Raw genomic sequence first — 22,778 nt, forward strand, 5'->3', positions numbered from 1 at the left:
TACTGGTAAGCCGTGGGCTATTTGGCTTCTTATTTTATGATGATATTTTGATATTCTCATATAGTATTCTTAAAAGGCAGGGACACTAGGCAGGTGTCTTGCCTCATTGCTGCACAAGCAATTTAGCATTTTTGCAGTTTCATAAGTCCATGGAAAGGTTAATCTTCCCCAGCAGTTTTCCCAGTGTTTGACTTCTAGCTTGGGTACTGCTCCCACCTTAAGAAACTAGTTCCTAATCTCATTTGTCCAGGATCTAGCACAGGTTCTTTCAGTTCTAGACAACCAGACACAATCATGGAAAGTGAAATCCAGGAAGGGAGTTACTGTAGCACCGACTAGAATTCAGACAAATGGTCCTCACATCCAAGTATGCATCAAAATCCCCTGATTTGGTGCTTCACAAGGTACAGAGAGTGCTAAGCCCTACCTCCTAGAAATCTCCAATTTAGTTTTTCTGGGTGGGGACTGACAATTTTCATATCTCCATCTCCCTTCTGGGGAATAACTGCTGCTACTGATCGAGGGAGCACATTTTGAAAAACTACTAAACCAGACCTTGAAGATTTGGCTCAGCTCATACAATGTGAAGAGGCTGCTTGCTCTGTGATTTGCTCAGAGAAGGGATGAGTTTCTAGATTTCAGAGAGCAGTACTGAGATAATGGAACTGAGTGGATAGTTTTAAGGGAATAGTTTAAGGGCCTTGCTTCCTCTTGTTCTATACGACTGAAAACTGTACTCTAGCAGCAAAAGAGAATGGCTTGGAGAATCCAGATGATAGTTAAAGTCAGCTGAAAAATGAGGTGGATAAACAGAATGCATGGAATTGACCTAGTAATACTTTTAGCTAAGTTAACCTAATTTAGCAATGTAAAAGCATGTACATACATCTAAGCTAATTTATACACAGCTTTATTCCCTAAAATGTTCTTATGCTGCAAAAAAAAAAAAAAAAAAAGTTTATGCCCTTAAGCTGATTGTGCATGTCAAGAAAAAATGGAGAAGGTAGAAAAAGGGGCAGCCCAGGGAGAGGGGAAAATCTATTTATCTAAGAAAAATGATTTAAAAGGACTGTGCCCACTGGTTGCTCCCATCTCTTCCCACTCAGTTCATACTATATCCCAGGTAAAAAGACTTAGGAGGTTTCTGAAAAGTAACAACAGCCTCAGGAAGCAGGTGGCATAGGGACACGTTTCACCTTATTTTAGTATTGAAATGGAAACTACCTAAAATTCAGAACTGATTTCATATGCTTCATTATGCTCAGCTAATTAGGTTTTTTGAATTTTAAATCATGAGTATAAAGTTTTCAATACTGTTTTTAGTGTTTCTTCCAGATGAATGTTGTGTAATACACTAATTACTTTGGACTTTGGGGGACATCAACATTTATTTTCTTCACAGAATTTTGTGGACTCAGGTGGATTTTCTCAATTTGCCAACAAAAAAGGGAAGAGTGGTATGACATTAAATGAACTATGCCTAAAAAAGTTAGAAATGTTTTAGTCACCAAATGGTCAAATAGCTACATTTCATTTTGTTTATGTTTTTGTTAATTTGAAAATAGAAAAAAAATACCTACTTAGTGATCCTTTCAAGGAAAGCTATAGCTCTGCTCATGTATAAAAAGCCACATAAAAGTGACTCTGGAGACCTTGGCTACACGTTCAGCAGTCAAATATTTCAATGCTTCGCTGCTCCCGTTCCTGTTACAGGTACATGTGACAGCGCTGCAGCTATGAGTGGAATTTTAAAGAGGAAGTTTGAAGAAGTTGACGGCTCCTCTCCCTGCTCCTCTGTGCGAGAATCGGATGATGAAGTATCCAGCAGCGAAAGTGCTGACAGTGGGGACAGTGTCAATCCGTCCACATCTAATCATTTCACCCGTGAGTACCCAGACCGTTCCTGAAGCTGAGTGCATGGTGCTACAGTGAAGGAATATGTCATCCTGGACACTTGTATTTTTACCTTTGTTGCTATTTTTTTAATTGGTTCTTTAATTGTTATACATGACAGTAGAATGAATTTTGACATATATATGAAATATATCTTGCCTAATTCAGTCCCCATTGTTTTTTTTGAAAATAGAAAAATAAATTAAAAGTGAAATATTTTTGAGTGAGCTTTTATGACTTTCAATAATTTTTGGCAGGAGAGTATTTGGTTGTGTTTTCCAACTGATCCAATGAGAATGGATATTTTATTATTACTATGTTTTCGAGGAAGCATCTAGGACCCTGGGGTAAGGAGGAAATATGGAATACATCCATATTTGAAAACATGTCTCCTCCAGAAACTGAAACCATGTTTGCTGGTGGGGGATGCTGCATTTAGGAGCAAAAGGCCTCAGTTGTGGGGAGAAAGCTTAGACAGTCGTGTGTTGAGAAGAGATGGGGAAGATCAGAACTCCCTGGTGTGCAGCCTGCAGCCTCTTCCCTGCTCATCCTTATTAGCCATCAAGAAAAAAAAAAAAATGCTTTCTCTTTGATTCATTTTTTTCTACCACACAGTAAGGTAAGCCCTTTCTGTCAGACAAGGTAATGTGAAGTTGAAAGGACTAATGTGAAAAATTCTTAAGCTAAGGGACACTGACTTGTAATAGCTAAATAATCCTTTTGCATGTGTTTCCTAAGCCGGAAGGTTTTAACCTGTCACAGTAAATTCAAGCTTATCTTGAATTTTCTTATTGGTTTATTTTATGAATTTATGGTTCCATAATACCAAATTTAATTTGGAAATGTGGCAACTCCAAAAAAAAAAAAAAAAAGCAAAAACAAACAAACAAACAAAACGCCCAAATGATTCAAATGTGTTTTTTTTAAAAGAGGTAGTAATGAACTCAATAACTCTAGAGCATGAGATAAATATACTAAGATCAATAGCATTTTTTAAGCAATTAAACCAATTAGAAAATATGATGAAAGGGCAATTATAACTACTATAGCAGGAAAATCATAAACTATTTGGGGACAAAGTTATTGTGTGATGTAGCTGATTTACAAATATGTATCTCATGATGGCATAAAATGAGCTTGCGCTTTTAACAAAAAAAAAGAACATAGATATTTACTTCTGCGGTTTTAATACTAATAGTGACAATAATAATACCTCTCCAAAGTTTTGCAAAAATCAAGAACAGCACATGAGATGATATACATAAAGGAACTTTGTAAAATGTGAGGTACTAAGCACAAAAATTATGACATAGCTAATATTTATTGGATACATTTTATGCTCCATTGCTAACTAAGGCTCAGAGAGTCTAGGCTGCCCAGGATCACACAGGACTTGAGCCTGCATAAATGCACATGTCCTGCTCCATAGTCTTTACGTTTCCTGCTCATTCTGCTCCTTAATTACATGATACTGGACCTATCTTTAAAATATTTTTTATTATGAATTATAAAAAAAATAGTAAAGAGGCAAATTATATTTCTGGTTATAAAGATATATAAAGCTATTAATGCTTTCTAGATTAATTTATAAATATGAGCATCTAATCTCAATAAAATCCTTAACCATATTTTCTTAGAAGGTGATAGAATGAAAAAAATCTATTTGGAGAAATAAACTAATGCCAATAAGAGGATATTTTTTAAAAGGAAGGTATAAATGTTGAAAAGCCCTTCCAGGTATCAAATTATAGTTAAAAATTATATTAATATTATATAATTATTATATATTAATTATATATAATATAATATATTATATATTATATATTATATATTATATATTATATAATTAATATTATATAATTATATAATATTAATATAATTTTAACTATAATAAAATAAAACTGAAAGTTTTTTCTCCTTCCAGTGTGTATCTTGTAGGAAACCATGGAAATTCCCAATATGTTATAAAGAGGAATTTTATATATATAAGAAAATGATCATTATTGAGCAATGGCAAACAAAATAAATTTTTAAAATAAATGATTATACTATTGGCAAACTCAAAAAAGAAGTAATTTAGACTTTCATCTTATGACGCATGACAAAAAACATTCCAGATGGATTAAATAGATAAATGCTTTTTAAAAAATCATAAGTGAAGTTGCATATTTGTGAGACATTTGGTGGGATCATTATATGAGCTTTGAAGTAATAGGCAAATAAATCATATTGGAAAACACTTAACATATTTAATGATGTAAAAATATTTTAAACCTAACTGCTACAAGAAAATAAGGCCCAAAGAAAGAAGAGAAAAATTCATATTGGGAAAATATATTTCATATGGTCTAGGTTGATTTTTTAAATAGAACATATTAAATACGTATGTAAATATTTGAGATGAGAATTGAAATGCACCTTCTTAAAGATAATCCAGTAGCAGGAAATATGATTAGCATGAACTTTAAGGCATTTAACAACAATAATAAAAAAGAAGATTAATAAATAATACTGAGACTTCAGCAAGACCTTGTCTGTCTCTAAATAAAATATGAAAAAAGGGCTGGGATGTGGCTCAGTGGTTAAACACCCCTGGGTTCAATCCCCAGTACCAAAGAAGAAAAAATCTATCTATCTATCTATCTATCTATCTATCTATCTTCACAAGTCTGCACTTCAGAAATTTTTGTCTGAAAGGAGAAACATCAAAAACAAGGGGGAAGTCTATAAATAAAATTTTGGATGTTTTTTGGTAGGATTAGGGTTAAGGTTAGGATTAAGGTTAAGTTTAGGGATAGGGTGTGGGTTGGGAAGGGAAAGTGGAAGAGTGTCGAAATGATCTGTTACATATGGTGACTCAGTGAGTATATTTTCATGATATTTATGAAGACTACATGGCAATATATAAAATGCTTATGAGATAATGTTATGTAAGAAAAGAACCCAAGTTTCTTCTGTATTATTCAGCAAAGAGTATAAAATGCACAAAGGCAAAGAAAGATTTAGTGTGTAAGAATTGGAAGCAGTTCAACTTGTTGAAGGATTAGAATGATGGATAAATTTTTATATTTACTAATTCTTATTCTTGTTAATAGTCTATGCATTCCCACACAAAACATGTTTCAAATTTAAACAGCAAAAAATAACTGCAGTTCACATTGTGTTGGTGTAGGCTAAATAGCAAGGGTTTGATGAGTTGAATTATACAATACTCTAGTCAGCTCACAAAGACTTTTTTTTAATCATTTATATGCAGAAGGTATTATTTTTCCCATTGGAGAAAATAGGCTTCTTTTTATGATGCCCAATAATTTATTGAAATGTTTCAGCGCACCACATAATATCAGTGGTAGTGGCCTTGGTTAGTTTACCAAAATGCTGATTTAGCTATACTAAATGGAGTCTGGTAGCTACTGTCATTGATTTTTAAAGATAATTAAATAAATGCTTTACTTAGAAGTGCCCTTTTCATTGAATAGTCTTCTTTGTTCTCTGTATTACATTTTGGAGGAAATGATAAATTAAGAGAAAAAGAATCAAAATGCAGAAATTCTACCTAGAATATTTGCTCTATATAAGTGCTGAGCGTTTTAACCAGTGCAAGAGGTGTGGTTAGAATGGTTTCTTATTTCTAAAAATATATTTCACATTATTTGCTACTCCATAAATTCATATACATTTTAGGGACTATTTTATCTATTATATTATCTAAATTAAGGTATGACTTTATATTCAATGTCTTTCTGATCTGAATCTATGGTCAACACCTTTCACAAATGTCGCCATCAATGAATTCTATTTCTCTACTTTTCCACTGTCAAAAATAAAGAATGATGATCTTAGAATGAAGAATCTTTTGAAGACTATCAAATTTATTTATCATTAGGAAACAATTTAGCTTCATATTGAGATTTTTTAAAATGCAGTTACCTTTATTTAAATCTCACTCTTCATAGGGTTCATCTTTCAAACTAAAATAACTTATGTACTCAATGCTTTACAAGTGCTAACAGATTGTATAATGTAACATTTTGTTGTTGTTACACATATAGAAATTGATAAAATGGTTTGGAACATGTCAGCAGCTGTTGTAGTAGAAAATTCCATGCTATTCTAAGCTTTCTGTTAAAATATTCAATTTGTAGCACACCACATTATGATAATAACAGCTTCAAAATATAAATCTGTAAGAGTATGATGGCTTTTTACTTCATTTTTTTAATCCTGCTAGGCAACTACATACTTACCAGTTATTAACCAAGGTCATATCTTGCTCTTCCCCTGCGGTGGAAGCAGCAGATTCTGTGTGACTTTGGAATGCTTTGTTTCACCAAATCCCTGTGCTCTGTAGCCAATCAGCCTGTACTTGAGCACTGTCAGAAGTAGAGTTAAGGAGAAACTGGAGAAGGATGATTTGTTTTCTGCTTTCTCAAGGTTCTTGGCACTTCACAGGAGTAACAAGAAGCTGTATGATGAAACATGGTCCCAAAAGGAACATATTTTTCCTGCAACATAGCATTTCTACAAATAAATGTATCTCAGATAGGAAGTAAAAAAAAAAAAATTGAGAGGTAAAAGGATAGACTTTCTAATTGCACTTGAAAGCATGCGGTGGATATCTTACAGAGGGTTAAGATTTTTACATTTACAGAACAGTTTCACATTCTTGAGATATTTTAATGTTCAAAAGTTGCTGGGTGATTAGGAGTTATTATCATGTCCATTTCATATAAAAACTAGCAATCAGAGATGTATTTGTAATTTATCCAAGAGCTGAGAGTTACAATCTATGCTCCTCTCCTTCCCTACCTCCCTGACCTTCCTTTTCTCTCTGAATACACAGCATAAGTGCACCCCAGTCAGAGTGCTTCTTCACTACTGTTTCTTACCTTTGATTCCATGTTTCATAGTAGGAGTGGACATAAAGAATCAGAGGAAAACAAATTTTGATGTGAAACTTTACTGGATGTATGACTGACATCTGTCTAGCATGTTCTCTTTAACACAGGGTTAAAATACTTTGAAGATTTAGATACATTTTCAACAAATAGTATATATTATGTTACAGGCTCTGTGCTAGGTAGGACCTCTCATACCTATCAAAGTGATAGATTCCCAATAATACATACAATTGAGATACAGCAACATTTCATATCTCCTCACTATTGTGATATTATTTCAAGAACTTACTTTCGTAAAGGCATTGGTAGCAATCTAACCCTCAGTCAATGGGTGCCTAGCACCTAGTGAACACATAACATCTATTCGTGTATTTGGATGAATCCATGCACACTTGTTAGATATTGGCCCCCTGCCATTCCCTGCACTACTACTAGGAACTGGAAGCACAGCAGTAAATAAGACATGCTCCATTTTCTGTAAAAACTCATAGTCTAGTAGCACTTTAGCACTTTTCCAACACATCCTATGTTGTTTTACATCATAGTTATTTGTGCAGACACCTTATCTTTTCTGGGGATTTATAGAGCTTGACTGTATTCTTTCCATTACTTAGACTAGTGCTGGTTCAATTACTGTTAGATACTTGATAAATAACATTTAGTCTTGGAAAGAACTGATTTTTTTTTTGGGGGGGGTGTACAACTAAACTTTATAAAGTTGCAGAAAAAGGAAATGCATTTATAGACTTCATAATAGCATGGAAATTAGTGGAAATAAATGTCAATTGAGAAGTTAATTCTGTAATTTATGATATTGATGGGTGTTCTTATGATACATCACAATCTTGGTTTATCAGTTATGATATCCAAATACATGTAATGGTGAAATGTTCTTAAAATAAGGTCCCACTGTAATTATGCATTCTTAACATGAACCTTCTTGGTTTCATTTGCTTATATATAGCTTTCCCAGGCAGAAACATCACTGTTTAATTGGATGCTTTGCAGCTATTTATGCAGTAGCTATATAACGCACTTGAGGGAATCCAACTTGCTTTCACCTTCACCATCCTTTGAATCAGCTAGGGAAAAAAAGGCATTACTAAGTCAGATCACTAACATCATATAAATACAGTTCATTTAGCTCTTGTTTGATTTGTTTTAAATTCAGGGTGGGGAACTTCCCTTAATAAATGGTAACATTAGATTTAGCTCTTTATTTCAGTCTACCGAGATTTATTCTAAAAACTCTTTTTGTCTTTTTATATATTCACTCTTTCTCCCACAGTCATATTCTTTATGGATATATCTCACATCCACTCATTTATCTCCGTTTGAGGTGTACACACAACTGTCATCTCTCCTTTGTCCTGTTGCAAAGCTTTCTAGTTGCTGTCTGCTTCTTTGCTTGTCCAAGCCTCAGCCTCTTCTGTATGCAACAGTCCTTAAAACACTGCCAACCCTTAACCACTTTCAACTGGACTGCTTACTGTGGCTTACAAAACCCTCAACAACACCATAAGATTGAACCTATGCTCTTCAGCTTTCTCTCCATCTCTAAGCTCCAGCCACACTGATCTCAGATCAATTCTTTAAACATAAAAAAAAGCACCATGCTCCTGCCTAGAATAGCCTTCCTACAACTAACTCTTTATATTTCATAATACCACTTAAGATCAGCTCTTGAGTGTAACCATCCCTGGGAACCCCACCTACAGTATGCTGGTCTGAAGTTGTTCTCTCTTAGTGATAGGTATGAAAATTATGAATATCTTAGAGCTTCTTTCATATGTGCAGGAAAAAGAGACACAGATGAAAAGAGATTGGAAAAAATATGTTGAAACTGGGTATTTACAATTTTCTACCATTTTATATAATTTTTTCCACAATGCATTAACAATATATATGTAGGTCCAATTTATTCTAAAATCCCTATAAAATAGTCAAGGGCTAAAATAGAAAAAAATATTCAAGTAAAATATTGAACAAAAATAAGGAAAGTGAGGAAGGGTTAGGCTTATTCTAACATTTCAATATTTAAAATTCTGAAGTAGTTAAGACCCAGGAATTAGCTCTAGTCTACACATGGAAAAAACAGCTTAAAAATAGACCAACATTTGAATGACATCTTGGTATGTGACAGAGAAGATATTTTAATGATTCGGGAAAGAAAAGACTGTCCCGATAAAATGGCCTTTTAATTAAAAAGAGATAAAATTATATCCATGCCTCATACCATACATGAAGATAAATACCCGGTGAAGTAAAAATCTAAATGTAAAAATATTTAAACTGTAAAACTTGAAGAAACGTATAAGAAAATGTATTTATACTGAGGTAGCATGCAAAAAAGAGTGAAGCATAAATATTATATATGTACATATATATTTAGGCATATTAAAATAAAACCATATATGAGAAAATATAGCATTAGGAAAGTAAAAAGATGGCCTATAGACTAGGTCATATTTTAAAATCATTAAATGACAAGGAATTAGTGTTTGAATATAAAAAGAACTATGTAACTAAGGAACAGGTAATGCAATAAAAATAGACACAATATGAACATATAATACATGGAAAAATTGTTAATGTGATTATGAACCACTCTAGTAGGAATTGTAGAAATTAAAATGGAAAGAAGACATTGTTTCATAAGCATCATCAGATTTAAAAAATCAGAATTTTAAAGTTTAACACCACCCTGTGTTGATCAGCTGACTGACTTGGGGACATGGCTAACAATAACAGGAGTGTCAGGGAGATCAACCTCCTGTGAGACTCTCATGAAGAGTTAAAAAAATCAGACTAACTTTTCATTGCTAAAGGATTGCTTAGGCTGTAGTTTGTTATAACGATATATTGGATACAGACTGAGTTGAATAACGAGGCTTACATGTATACACTGTTAAGTAAAATACATAAGTTTTAAAATTCTACAGTTGATAGTACTTAACGTTATTAATACACACATAGAATAACACTTTATTTTGCAGAATAAAGTCAACGCAGGATGACACAAAACAATATAAGATGAAGAGTCGAATAATTTGCGGTGATGCTTCAATTCTGCTTTCTTTATGTTTTTTAATTTATTTTTTATTGATTTTATTTTTTTAATACACGACAGGAATGAAGAAGCAATCTGAAATAAATAGGGCAAAATATTAATGTTCATTAAATATGAGTATTAAAGTATGTTTTACTTTCCTGAAGTTTGAAATATTTTCATGATTTTAAAATATAAAATTTAGAGTTCTTTTGTGTAAGTTTTAAAGACCTCCTATGTAAGTTTTATATAACTTTATCTTGTAAAAATCCATGTATCACCCCCACCTCTCCCCACTGTTCTCTTTCTCGGTAATACCCCTTTTTTATTCATCATAGTATATAACACAGTTCACAATATTTTATAGTATGCTGGTTCCTTTTGAGAACCTGTCTGGTTTGTACTCATATTCCTATTAGGGAAGGGCAGACTTGTGGCACAACACTATGAACTTCCAGGCAAACTTGGTCATTAATGAGAACTAAGTTTCACAAGGTCATTGATAGCCTTCATCTTGTCCACAGTGAACAGTCACATGTAACATCATCAGTTATTTGCTTGAAATCCTTTCACACACACATTCATTGCCTAAGTCCTAAAATGTAAGGAGCCTTATCTATTCCAGGTGTTAGACAATCAGCCCTGCAGAGACATTTCGAAAAATCACCCATGGAAATGGCATCTGTGCTTATAAAAAACATGGTACATTATCTTGCTGTATGTGCAATAAGTCCCACATCTTCTCGTTCTCCGCCCTATGGTGCTAAAACAGAATACTGTCTCTGATGATCATCAGGAAAGCATTAGTCCTTTGGGAGCTGTGATGAAGGAAAGAGATTTAGGTTTGCAACAATTTTTTCCCCCTAGTGAATCAGTTCAATGTGTGAGAATGGGATTCCACTGCAGATTTGTTTAATTTATAGTATGCCTCTGATAGTTTCTTTTGTTGGAGTTATTTATAGAGTATGCGAGGACATCTTTCTGTTTTCAATGTTTATGCTTGTGTACTATTAGTGTTCCCATGTAGAGCCCAACTGAAAATTTTGTTTTGTTCTTTTACTTTGCAAATTCTACAAAAAGTGAGAATCATGAATTATTGTAATAAATTTCGTTTGGGGCTGTCTAAACAGGTAATAGACTTAAAGTTTATACAATTAAAACTGTAAAAAAAGTTTAATAATATAGGACTGAGAAAAATTGAGAGGTGATAGTTGGAATAAAGAGTGGTATGTGTATGTCATTCCCCTGGCAATTGAAAATTAGAGAAATAAGTCGAATATTCATGTATTCAATGATTTTTTTAAAACTATCTTTAAATCTAACTTTAGCTGAAATAAAAATGTCTACTCTGAAGCATCTCATAACTAAAAAGGAATATTCTGAGTTTTTCCTTTATTTTTTAAAATTTTCTATTGATTTCTATTAGTTATTCACAACATTAGGATTCATTTTGACATAATTTTGAATGTAGGTAATATAATTTGCTCTTATTCCCGTCCCAAGTATTTTCCTTATTCTCCATTCCTGCCTCCCCCTGTAATCTTTACTCTACTGATCTTTCTGCTATTTACTTGCAGTTTTTTTTTAATTAGTGTCTTGTGGATATGCATAATGGTGAGATTCATTCTCGAATATTTATATATGTATATTAGAAATTTAAGCTATTTCCCCTTTATCTCATCCTCCCCCCCACCTCAATCCCCTTCTTCTACTCTTCTGATCTTTCTTCTATTTTTGAATGGAATTCCTCCTCCCCCTTTTTTTTCTCTTTTTTTCCCTTTACTTTTGAATTTTTACAAAGAAAAGCAGAGATAAATAAAGAACTAAAAAGTTCTTTTGTGTAGTTTCAAATACATATAATTATCTGATAAGAAATATTGTTTTTAAAGCTAAATATCTACATTTGTGTCATTTATGAGCTAATTGTGTTTAAATATTGGTGTGCTTGGGCTTGCTTTGTGAACGGAATATGCAGGCATTTAGGCAGTGTACTTTAAGTGATTTTTATCTGTCTTAAAATATCTTCTACCATATGACTGAAATTCTCACCATTAACGTGATTTCCCCGGGATGATCCCTGTGGGATGGCTATTAAAATTCACAGATATATAGTATCTCATTAAGTAGTTAAGTAGTTTAAAATGTAGTGTTGAAGTCAAGTTACCTAATTTCTCATAGAATATTATCTACTTGGAGGCAAGTATTGTAATGTCTTTGATTTTAGGTTTCCTTATCTAAATATAAGTGATATTGAGTGAATATAGGCAAAATGCTTTACATTGAACTGAATCTTTAGTAACTGCCCAAAAGGTGATAGCCAAGGTGATTGATGATTGGTGGTGATGATGATGTTTTCAAAAAGGAGCGACCCAAATTTTATTAAAGCTGTTCTAAAACACAACTTGAACATAGAGTAGAACTTCAGACAAATGTCAATAACGGTAGTCGTGGATTGGGAACAGTAGGAGAGAAGTCTGGAAGAGATCTTAGATGAGTAGTAAAACATCTTCAAATGCAGGCAGGTCATTTAACTGTGAGAAGCACAAGAGGAGATGAATCACAGCAGCCATGAAAGGAGGAATTCCAGTTTGCTCTTTCAATTCTTCCTGGCATTAGTTTTAAAAAATTATGAATTCAGAATAATTGCAGCAGTAATAACTGGCATTTATTGAACTTTCACAAGCATTCAATGGGAGTGACTGCAGTGACAGTTTACATGCATCATCTTACTTAATTAGCACAAGCTACAGGGCATCTGATGCCTAGATTTTAAGTAGCCTCCCAGAATCACACAGCTAATAAGCAATTGGGCCAGGTTTTGATCCTTACTGTGGATCCTGTACTGTATTACGTTGCTTCCTACACAGATATTGAAATCAGCCATATCAGTCATTCTTCTTCTAGATCACTTTTCAAATTTCTGGAAACATAACATTTTACATCTAGTTCCCGAAATACAGCACAGTCTACTGCTGTTTAACAAAACAGCCCATGGATCCCATTTTTAAAATGAGACAGTTTCTACAATATTACATTAATTGGCTTCAAACTGAATATACTGTTCAGTTTGTGCTAACTTTTCCTACATAAAACTCTTTGCAGAGGTATCATAAACCTTAGTATTCAAATCAGATATCATGGCTGACATTTGAACTTTGGCCTCTTGGATTTTTCTGAAGCTGAACCAACTGTCATTTTGTTGTTTGTTTTATTTATTTATTTATTTTTTTTTTTTTGAGTTGTATTTTTCATTTTACTCAAAGTCACAGGAAAAAAAGGAAAGAAGAGCTGCTGACAGTATTATGACTGAGGGGTAAAACTGGTGTCCTGGCCCCACTCAGCCAATCCTGTTTCCTGGCAGGAAGTGCTCCAGAGCTGCGGAGACAGGGGTGTTTTGGCAGCTGTCTCTCTCTTGATTGACCGCATCAGCCTTTAAAAATATCTATGGATTCATTAGTGTCAGCCTACGCAGAGTCCTCTTGTAGACCATCTTAATGGAAACATGTGAGAGCTTTTATGAGTGCACTCCAAGATGCAATTTATGGGAAATAGCCACAGCAAGTGTTTGCTTGATGTCTTTTAGACTCATTCCCCTGAACTCTAGCCACTATTAGAACATCAATAAAGCATGAGGTTTGTGTAAACACCAGGACAGATAAATAAGTGTTGGCACAGGTATTTCTGGAAATTTTTCTACAACTTTCAGGGAAATTTGCTAGAAGAAATAAATAGTAAGACGAAGCTCAATAAATTAGAGAGAGGGCGGTAAAGAGGGAAAGAAAAGATAATGCAGTTGATTGGATTGAAAATGAATATTTACATACTCAGATTATGGAATTAAGAAAAGAAAAAGGATAGCTAAGAGGGGAAGCCTTGCAGAATGGTAACTGCTTGGCTCAGGTACACAGCACAGTCAGCCAACAAAGTGGGTGATAACTAGGAATTATAAAACCAATTGCTACTGTTCTACTTTGTGTAGTGTGTGTGTGTGTGTGTGTGTGTGTGTGTGTGTGTGTTACTAGAGATTTGAACCCAGGACCTTGTGCCTGCTAGGCAAGAATTCTACCACTCAACTACATCTGCAGCCCTTTTAAAAACATTTTAATTTGAGACAGAATCTCGATAAATTGCCCAGACTGGCATCCAACTTGTGATCCTTCGGTTTCAACCTCTCTTGAAGCTAGGATTGCAGGTCTGCACCATTGCTCCCAGCCAAATTAGCACCTCCTAAAGTTTCCAGTAAAAATACTGAATCTATTCATTCCAACCTCATAATAAAGGTAGGTTTTTCTTTTTTCCCTCCAAATGGTTAAAAAAATATAAGTTTTTTAAAACCTGATGTTTACTTTTATACCTTACCTATATTAATATTCTCACTGCAATCTTATAAAATGGGTATTATTTTCAATCTTAACATTATAGATGATGAAACTATAGTTTCAAGAGGTTTAATATCTTTCCCAGGGTCCTGCCTGCCTCAGCATGTTCATCTTTTTCTTCATTGATATGTAATTCTTAATCTAGCCTTTGTTTTAACTTTTGCAGAATTCTGTATGGGTGTAATTACATTTTCTAAGTATAAAATCAAATCATTGTTGAATTATGTAATTCAAGAAAGTCTTAATTGCATAGCTTTTATTTATATTGCCAAAAGGTAAAAAAAAAATGTTTATGATTTAACACATTCTTTTTTTGCCTTTAATTTTTTTCTATAAAGATTACCTTTAGAATTCCCAGATAAAATATTTATAAAACCACACCAAGACACTTGCTAAAGTACTACATATGTGGAGATTTTCTTTAAAACATTATTATTTTTTGGTTATTCTTGGTAACTAGTTAGTTCTCCTGTTTTTAAAACTGTGTTATGGGTAGGGTAGTAAAATCAATTACCCTAAAATTCCTGAATAATATAATGTGTGTGTGTGTGTGTGTGTGTGTGTGTGTGTGTAAATTCATGTGTGAAAAAGTACTGTGGATACGGTTTGGATTACTGTTCTCCCAAAGGACCATGTGTTAAAGGCATACTTGTCATCCTGTGGGGCTATTTGGAGCTTGTGGAATTTTTGAGGGAAGGAAGTTACATCACGTGGGGGAGTGGGGTTAGGGGTGAGGGGAAATATCATTGGAGTGCAAACTGGGACTCCACGTCCTTCTCTTTTTGCTCTCTGGCCATCATGAGCTCCTCTTCCATGGGCTCCTCTATCATGGGCTCCCACTAGGGTAACTGCCTCCACAGGTCCAAAGCAACAGGGGCAGTAAGACCTTGATCTGAAACTGTGAATCAAATAAAACTTTTGTCTTATTAAGTTAATTATATCAGGGTTTTGGTTTTTTTTTTTTTTTTTTTGGAGTAATACAAAGCTGAATAATACAAATGCTATAGGACCTACATTGATTTCACTAAAGGTTTAAGGACTTCGATGAAAGTATCAATTGTAAAAAATATTATTTTACCCATATCAGGAATTTGGGGAGCTGATTATTAAACATGGCCATATTAACATTAAATTAAATTTATAATTAATTTTTGAGAGAATAATTAAAAACTCATTCATTTTATAATTATTTTAGTACACTTTACTATTATATAGTTTTGTTTAGTGGTTTATTTTCAGTACTGAGGATTTGGAATTTGAGTGCCAAGGTTAGGTTCAATCCCAGCCTGATAACTGGACCAGCTTCATGAGCAAGCCCTAATTTTGAGAGAGTTACAATGTCTGTTCTAATATAGAAACTGACTAAAGGATAGATAAGTTCAACTATATCACAGTAAATGAAAAATTCAGTTTAGAAAAAGAGATCTTTTTCTTGTTCTTTTTTTTTGGTGCATAACATTTGCACATAATGGCTAAATTTGTTGTCACATATTTGTATGCATCACACAATATAAAATTATAATTTGGCTAATATCACTCTCCAGTGTTTCCCCTTTCCTTTCCTTCCTCCCTCCCCTGGTCTCTTTTCTTTATTCTACTGATTTCACTTCAGTTTTCATGAGGCCCACCCTACTTTTTTTCCTTTTTTTTTAAATTTCTATTTTCCACATATGAGTGAAAACATATAACCTTTGACTTTCTGAGTTTGGTTTATTTCACTTAACATGATGGTCTCTAGTTTCATCCATTTTCCTACAAGTGATATAATTTCATTTTTCTTTATGGCTTAATAAAACTTCTTTGTGTATATCACATTTTCTTTAGTCATTTGTCTACTGAGGGATACTCAGGCTGGTTCCATAGTTTGGCTATTGTGATTGTGCTGCTATAAACATGGGCATACATGTATCACTGTAGTATGATGACTTTAATTCCTTTGGATAAATACCAAGGAGATATAGCTGGGTCATATGGTGATTCCATTCTTAGTCTTTCGAGGAACCTCCTTTATGATTTCCACAGTGGTTGTACTAATTTACAATCCCACCAACAGTATAAAAGTGTCCCTAACTGCTGGTGATGAACATGTTATATATATATATTTGGCCGTCTGCATTTATTCTTTTGAGAAGCATCTGTTCATTTGCCCATTTATTAATTGGTTTATTTGTTTTTTTTAGTGTTAAGGTTTTTGAGGAGACACACACACACACACACACACACACACAAACATATACTACATATTAATCCTCTGTCAGAAGAGTAGTTACCAAAGATTTTCTTCTATTCTGTGTTCTGTCTTCACATTCCTAAGGGTTTCCTTTGGTATACAGACATTTTTATTTGATGCTATTCATTTATTAAGTCTTGGAATTTTTCTTGAGCTTTAGAGGTCCTATTGATAAAGTCATTGCCTGTGTCTATATGCTGTAGTGCTCACCCTATGATTTATTCTAGGAGTCATATAGTTTCTGTTCTAATGTCTAGGTCTTTGAGCCATTTAGAGTAGATTTTTATTCTGGGTGAGAGAAAAGGGCCTAGTCTCATTCTTCTATATATGGATAACCAGTTTTCCCAGCTCCATCTGAATCTGGTTATTAGTGCTAGCAGTCTTTTGGTGAAGCTTTGGATCTTGTAAGTATTGTATTATGTCATCTGCAAACGGTGATAGCATAATTTCTTCCTTACCTCTTTCCATTCCTTTTATTTCCTTCTCCTGCCTAATTGCTCACTCAGGGATCCTTAGTAGTCCTTGTTATCATATTAGCTAATATTTACTAACCACCAATCAGCACTGACATTTAATGAGGCTCTACAAAGTTCACAAAGCTAGGCACACCTTCTATGGAAGAGTAATAATAGCAGGAAGATACTATGAACCAAGAACTAAACAATCGAACATTTTCACACATTATAACACTTCATAGAATTGTATAGCTAGATTAGGAAATCTTTGCTGTCTATTCACCTCTTCCACTTATCCAGGGACCACCTTAAACAAATTATATATGTAGAAAGATAATAGCCTAGAAATAGTACAGTGAAGATTAGAAATGATAACCTTCCTAAGAATGGAGAATGCTTGGAGAATTACAAAGGATATTTATAGGACATCCAAAATTTGAGTTAGTTTTGATAAAAGAATTGATAATTTATTGTAAGTTGGAAAAAAAAATGAATTATACCAGGATTGTTCTCCATTATCCTTAAGAGTGTTGTTATTTTTGTGGGGTCATATTTAGGAGGCTGTTCAAAAGCACTGTGACGTGAGGAGTACATTCCTCTTCATTCAGGTACACTCTCCCAATTTTTCTTTAAGAGTTTTAAAACTATATAGATCTCAGTCCTACTCAAGATAGTGGGTGACTTTGTCTTTTAAGTTAGAAGGTACACAGAGACCCCCAGTAGAGCTGAGGGTATCTAAATTTTGAAAAAAGGAATAAAATATAGAAAAAAAACAACAAAAAAAGAGAAGTATAGGCAAGTATCTTCTAATTCATCATTTTACCTAAACTTGTTTCTAGAAGAAGGCAGAATAATCAGGGATTTCTAAGGGCAAACCCCTCTACTCTATCCTACATTTTCACTTATTAAGTTGTGAAATTTAAAAACCACAAAGTATATTTTCCTCCTACCTAACTGCTTTTTGAATCAAACCCCACAATCTGAAAACTACTACTGTGGTTCACATTGACTCTTCTCGTTACCAGAAAGTATTTCACTGGTGTGTAGGTTAGGAAGCAGGTGTTGCTTCTTTGTGAGTTAGGTTGTTGGTAGGTTGTTGGGGGCCACTTGTGATATTCTTTCTTTTCTTTCCTTTTTTTTTTGTTGTTGTTCCTGGGGATCAAATTCAGGGTCTCATATACGCTAAGCCAGTACTCCAGCATTGGACCACCTCCCCAGCCCTAACATGTTATGTTTAAAAATCAATTATGACCTCCCCCACACACCACACAAATCATTGTCAAAAGAAGAAGACTTAAGAGTTTATCATTTTGCCTGATATTCCAGAGTTTAGCCACTGGCCAATATCCTTGTATAAAAAAAATTGACTTGTGATTATTTCCGTACTAACTCAATTTGATAAATATTACTGAATTGCTTATACAAGCTCCTAAGTCAGAAGGACTCTTTATCTTTAAAATTCTAAACTTGGACATTTTAAGAACAGAGTTTAAAGAGTTCTTTCAAACTTACTAGAGAACCCATTTATTTAGTAATTAGGCTAATCTTGCTACTCTGTTTGAGGAAGAGACTCTTGGAATAATGCTTGGTAATCCAAAGACAAAGCTCAGATGAAGAGCCTATATCTGAAGTGCACACCCAAAGCAAATGTACTTCCCTCTTATTTCTACGGAATTTATTTGTCAGCTGATTGGAAAATTTTTGAATACTAGAAATAAAGACAGCTTTGTAGTTTTAAAATACTTACTAGGAGGTTTTCTATAAATGTTATAGAAGAAAGCATATAAGCACTATACATTTTGACAGTTTTCCCTGTTATTAAATTTGATAAAGTCAGATCTTATGCCTATACAAATCTCACAAAATTATCTATCTAACCATCTACTGTCTAAAAATTTAAAGTATAAAATAAGGAAGAACATCAAACTTTACAAAGTGAATAAAGACTACATTTTTTAAAAAATCTGTGAAAATGCTGCTATGATTAAATAAAACACATTTGCTTAAAATAATTCTAAGTTCAAAGTGGCTTTTTTCCATGTATTTTTCCTATTAAAAGCTAATACGAAGATAATAAATGTGACATTAAAAGCAAGACCTTGTCTTGAAATATTGAAAAACCATTGCCGAATGTACTAAAACATAATTGACTCAGAAAATAAGAATATGTCTAACAGGGCTGGTAAGGTAGGCCATTTGGTACATATTAGCATTTCGTAGATGTTTCCGTCACCTACAGAATAGATTACTTTGTTAAAGTTAACATTACATAAATGTTCATTTGTTTTAAGAATTATTTAGGATGTTAATAAAGCAGAAAACATTTAATTTTGTTACAGGATTTGTGAAATATTGCAGGCTCTCTTTTGATAAATTGAGACTGATTTTCCATTGTATCCTAAGATATCAGCCAGTGGTGAATAGTAATAGTACTGGTAGACCATGAATGCAGTAGCTAATATCTTACATTTAGTATTTGCAATATGCCTCATCATTCAATGGATCCTCACATATCTTCATAGAAGGTTATCTTAAGGATATTATATTACAAGTTCTTTCTTTTTTTTTTTTTAACTGTTAGATGAACATCTGGTCCTGTTCTATTTTGCTTTTTTTTTTTCCAGCTTCTTTTTTTTTTATTGGTTGTTCACAACATTACAAAGCTCTTGACATATCATATTTCATACATTAGATTGAAGTGGGTTATGAACCCCCAATTTTACCCCAAATGCAGATTGCAGAATCACGTCGGTTACACATCCACAATTTTACATAATGCCCTATTAGTAATTGCTGTATTCTGCTACCTTTCCTATCCCCTACTATCCCCCCTCCCCTCCCCTCCCATCTTCTCTCTCTACCCCATCTACTGTAATTCATTTCTCTCCTTGTTTATTTTCCCATTCCCCTCACAACCTCTTATATGTAATTTTGTGTAGCAATGAGGGTCTCCCTTCATTTCCATGCAATTTCCCTTTCTCTCCCTTTCCCTCCCATCTCATGTCTCTGTTTAATGTTAATCTTTTCTTCCTGCTCTTCCTCCCTGCTCTGTTCATAGTTGCTCTCATTATATCAAAGAAGACATTTGGTATTTATTTTTTAGGGATTGGCTAGCTTCACTAAGCATAATCTGCTCTAGTGCCATCCATTTCCCTGCAAATTCTATGATTTTGTCATTTTTATTGCTGCATAGTACTCCATTGTGTATAGATTCCACATTTTTTAAATCCATTCATCTATTGAAGGGCATCTAAATTCAAGGTTGCCCATAGATTAAAAGGCTTCAAGCTTTATTTTCCATGCTCAAATTTTTTTTATTAAATTTTTATCTTTATATATTACGATATATTTTTATCCTTTATATATAGCCAGTTATTCAGCTAGTCTCTTTCTTGTCTGCTTTTTCTCAAAACTATATTTTCCAAGAGAAAGGACCACCATATGGGTAAGCTGGCCTTTTTTACCTTTTAAATTTTTTTTTTCTTTCTCCATTGTAAAAGAATATAAGGATGTGGTCACGTAATGATATATCTTAAACTGGAATTCAGAATCCAAGCTAAATAAACAGCTGTTCTTGGTCTGCAATCCTGGATCATTATAGTCCTAGGTATTGTGTTGTTTCTTGTCTGGTCACAGCTGTTCTTGGCAGCTCTTACAGTAGGTGTCTTACCAAGTATCTGCTGAACTCTTTCCTTTCTTTTTTTTGGGAATATTATTGACCCCAACTCTGGCTTTTTATCTCACTTTCCTCCCAGCAGGTACAATTGTCCTCAAGTATGTTTCCATTTGATATACTCAGAATGAAAGATACAAAGAAATAAAATAGAGCCTAATCCTCAAGGAACTCTTAGCCTTACTAAAGGGAAAAGGAGACACAATAGTTTCCCATAACAGCATGAAAATGAGTTAGTGAAAATAAGGCAGCACAGAGGTGAAGTGTTACTTCTTAGAAGGGTTATGGACCAGGAAGATCTTACAGAGGAGGAAATGTTGGAGCTCTTTTGTTTTTATTCAATTGCAAAAATTGATGCACCTGTATTTTAAGAAAAGTTCTCATCATTGTCCCACTCTGTCTTTTTTTTTTTCTTGATAAAATTTCTCCCTTTGGAGGAAAAAGTCTAATTTTAAACAGTCTCCCCACATTTTAATCTTATACCTGCATAGCTATCACACACACACACACACACACACACACACACACACACACACTCCATTCACACTCAAGCTGCATCCTCCTTCAATTGCCTTGGCGTTATTTACTGCTTGCTTGCCTCTTATTTTGATTTCCCACTTGCTATTTCTACCTATGTGTGCTATTAAATGTTTTTACAGTTGAGAATGTTTATTTTGCTCTTTAGATCCTTCAGCTTTGTCCTCTTTGGGAATTTTCTTCAGATCATTTAACACGCTCCTGTCCTCTCATGACCCTTGAAAGGCAGGCAGAGCTTTCATCTTTGTGCTCATCTCTCTTCTCTGTTTTGAAACATTTCCTTTCTAATAGGCATCTTACTATATCTCTACCATATTTTCCACATTAGAAAAATAATTCCTGAAGTTACTAAATTAGTCAAATAAGAGGGTGTCTCTCAATTTGAATTTAAAAAGTTCTTCCTTGCAGGTAGCTGTTTTTAAACCTAGCAATCCAGTTCCTTTCTTTTGTAAGTGCATTTCACATTATGCTCATACGTAGTATCTAAGCCTTCCTCATTCTCATTTTGCTTATTAGATCTTTAGATGGATTTTTTTCCTTAGGTCTATATATTTTTGTCAGAGTTAAAATATCTCTATTTTAAAAGATAATATACTAAAGAGAAGCACATACTTAATAATACTTTTTGGTTAGCATCTATGTAGTAGTTCAGCTGCTATAACAATATAATAAAAATTTTAGCTACAATATGGAATGTGGCTCATCATTACGTATCTTGTATAGCTTGAACAAAATAAGTATATTTCTTTCAACATAAGGGTCTAATCATAAGTAGTGCATGGCTCATATGGAAGCTGAGTGGTTTGGGAAACTCATATTACTTTGATCTTGTTGATCTGCCATTCTTAACACTTAGTTCCCATCTCATGTTTGAGGTTGGCTATTGGAATGCCTGCCTCCACTTTAACCTTCCTCCAGCAGGTAGGCTATAGGAAGAAACTTAGAGAAAGGTGCTTCTTTTAAAAATAAAGACCCAGGAGTTTCCATGTGCTGTTTTTTTTTTTTTTTTTTTTTTCCCATTGGCCATTATTCAGAAGCTAGTTATTTTTCCCACTTAACCACAAGGGAGGCTGGGGGATTCTCTTAAAATTATATTAATAGAGAGTAAGTATAGATATAAAGAAAAAATCTCTACGACAATGAATTCTCATACATGCCACTTTCTTCTACAGCCCGACACCACAGTTTTAGGTATTTATACTACAACTTTGTGAAGCAGCTCCATACTCAGGCCTTCCAATATAATGAGTTTTTCAGTCACGTTTACCTATTGATCTTTATATGTCTCTTGGCAGCAATGTCTCCAGCCTTACGGTATTTGATGGTGTATGGTCATTGATTGTTTCTCTCCTGCCTGAGTTCCTACTTCTGAGCATCGGATTCTGCTTAAAGATGGCTATTGCCCAGGCTTTCTGTCTCCTCGCTTTAACTCTCCTATCTCTTTTCCCTTCTCTTTTAGAGCAAACACAAGTGAGGCGACTTGCCTCCTCTTTCTCTCCACACAGCCTATTGTCTCTTTGCTGCCTTTTCTTGCCCTATCAGCACACAAAGTCCATTAGCTTCATTTTTTCCATCCTTCTCAGGAGCCTTCTTTTACTTCTCCCCACCCCTACAAGCAATAATGAAAGAGCTGAACTATCTAATAAACTGTTACTCCAACT

At 33.9% G+C, this 22,778-nt stretch overlaps 1 protein-coding gene across 1 annotated transcript in view; it reads left to right on the plus strand.

Moving 5' to 3' along the window:
• CSRNP3 (cysteine and serine rich nuclear protein 3) overlaps nt 1-22,778 on the plus strand; it is a gene marked incomplete at both ends in the record, with an annotated part of 169,797 nt that overhangs the window by 98,481 nt on the left and 48,538 nt on the right. Inside the window, one exon of the mRNA XM_081262149.1 lies at nt 1,714-1,884. Coding sequence (XP_081118275.1) covers nt 1,714-1,884 — 171 coding nt within the window. The remainder of the gene's footprint in view (nt 1-1,713; nt 1,885-22,778) is intronic.

This window comes from Spermophilus citellus (assembly GCF_964194105.1).
Source record: "Spermophilus citellus genome assembly, chromosome: 11".
Lineage (NCBI taxonomy): Eukaryota > Metazoa > Chordata > Mammalia > Rodentia > Sciuridae > Spermophilus > Spermophilus citellus.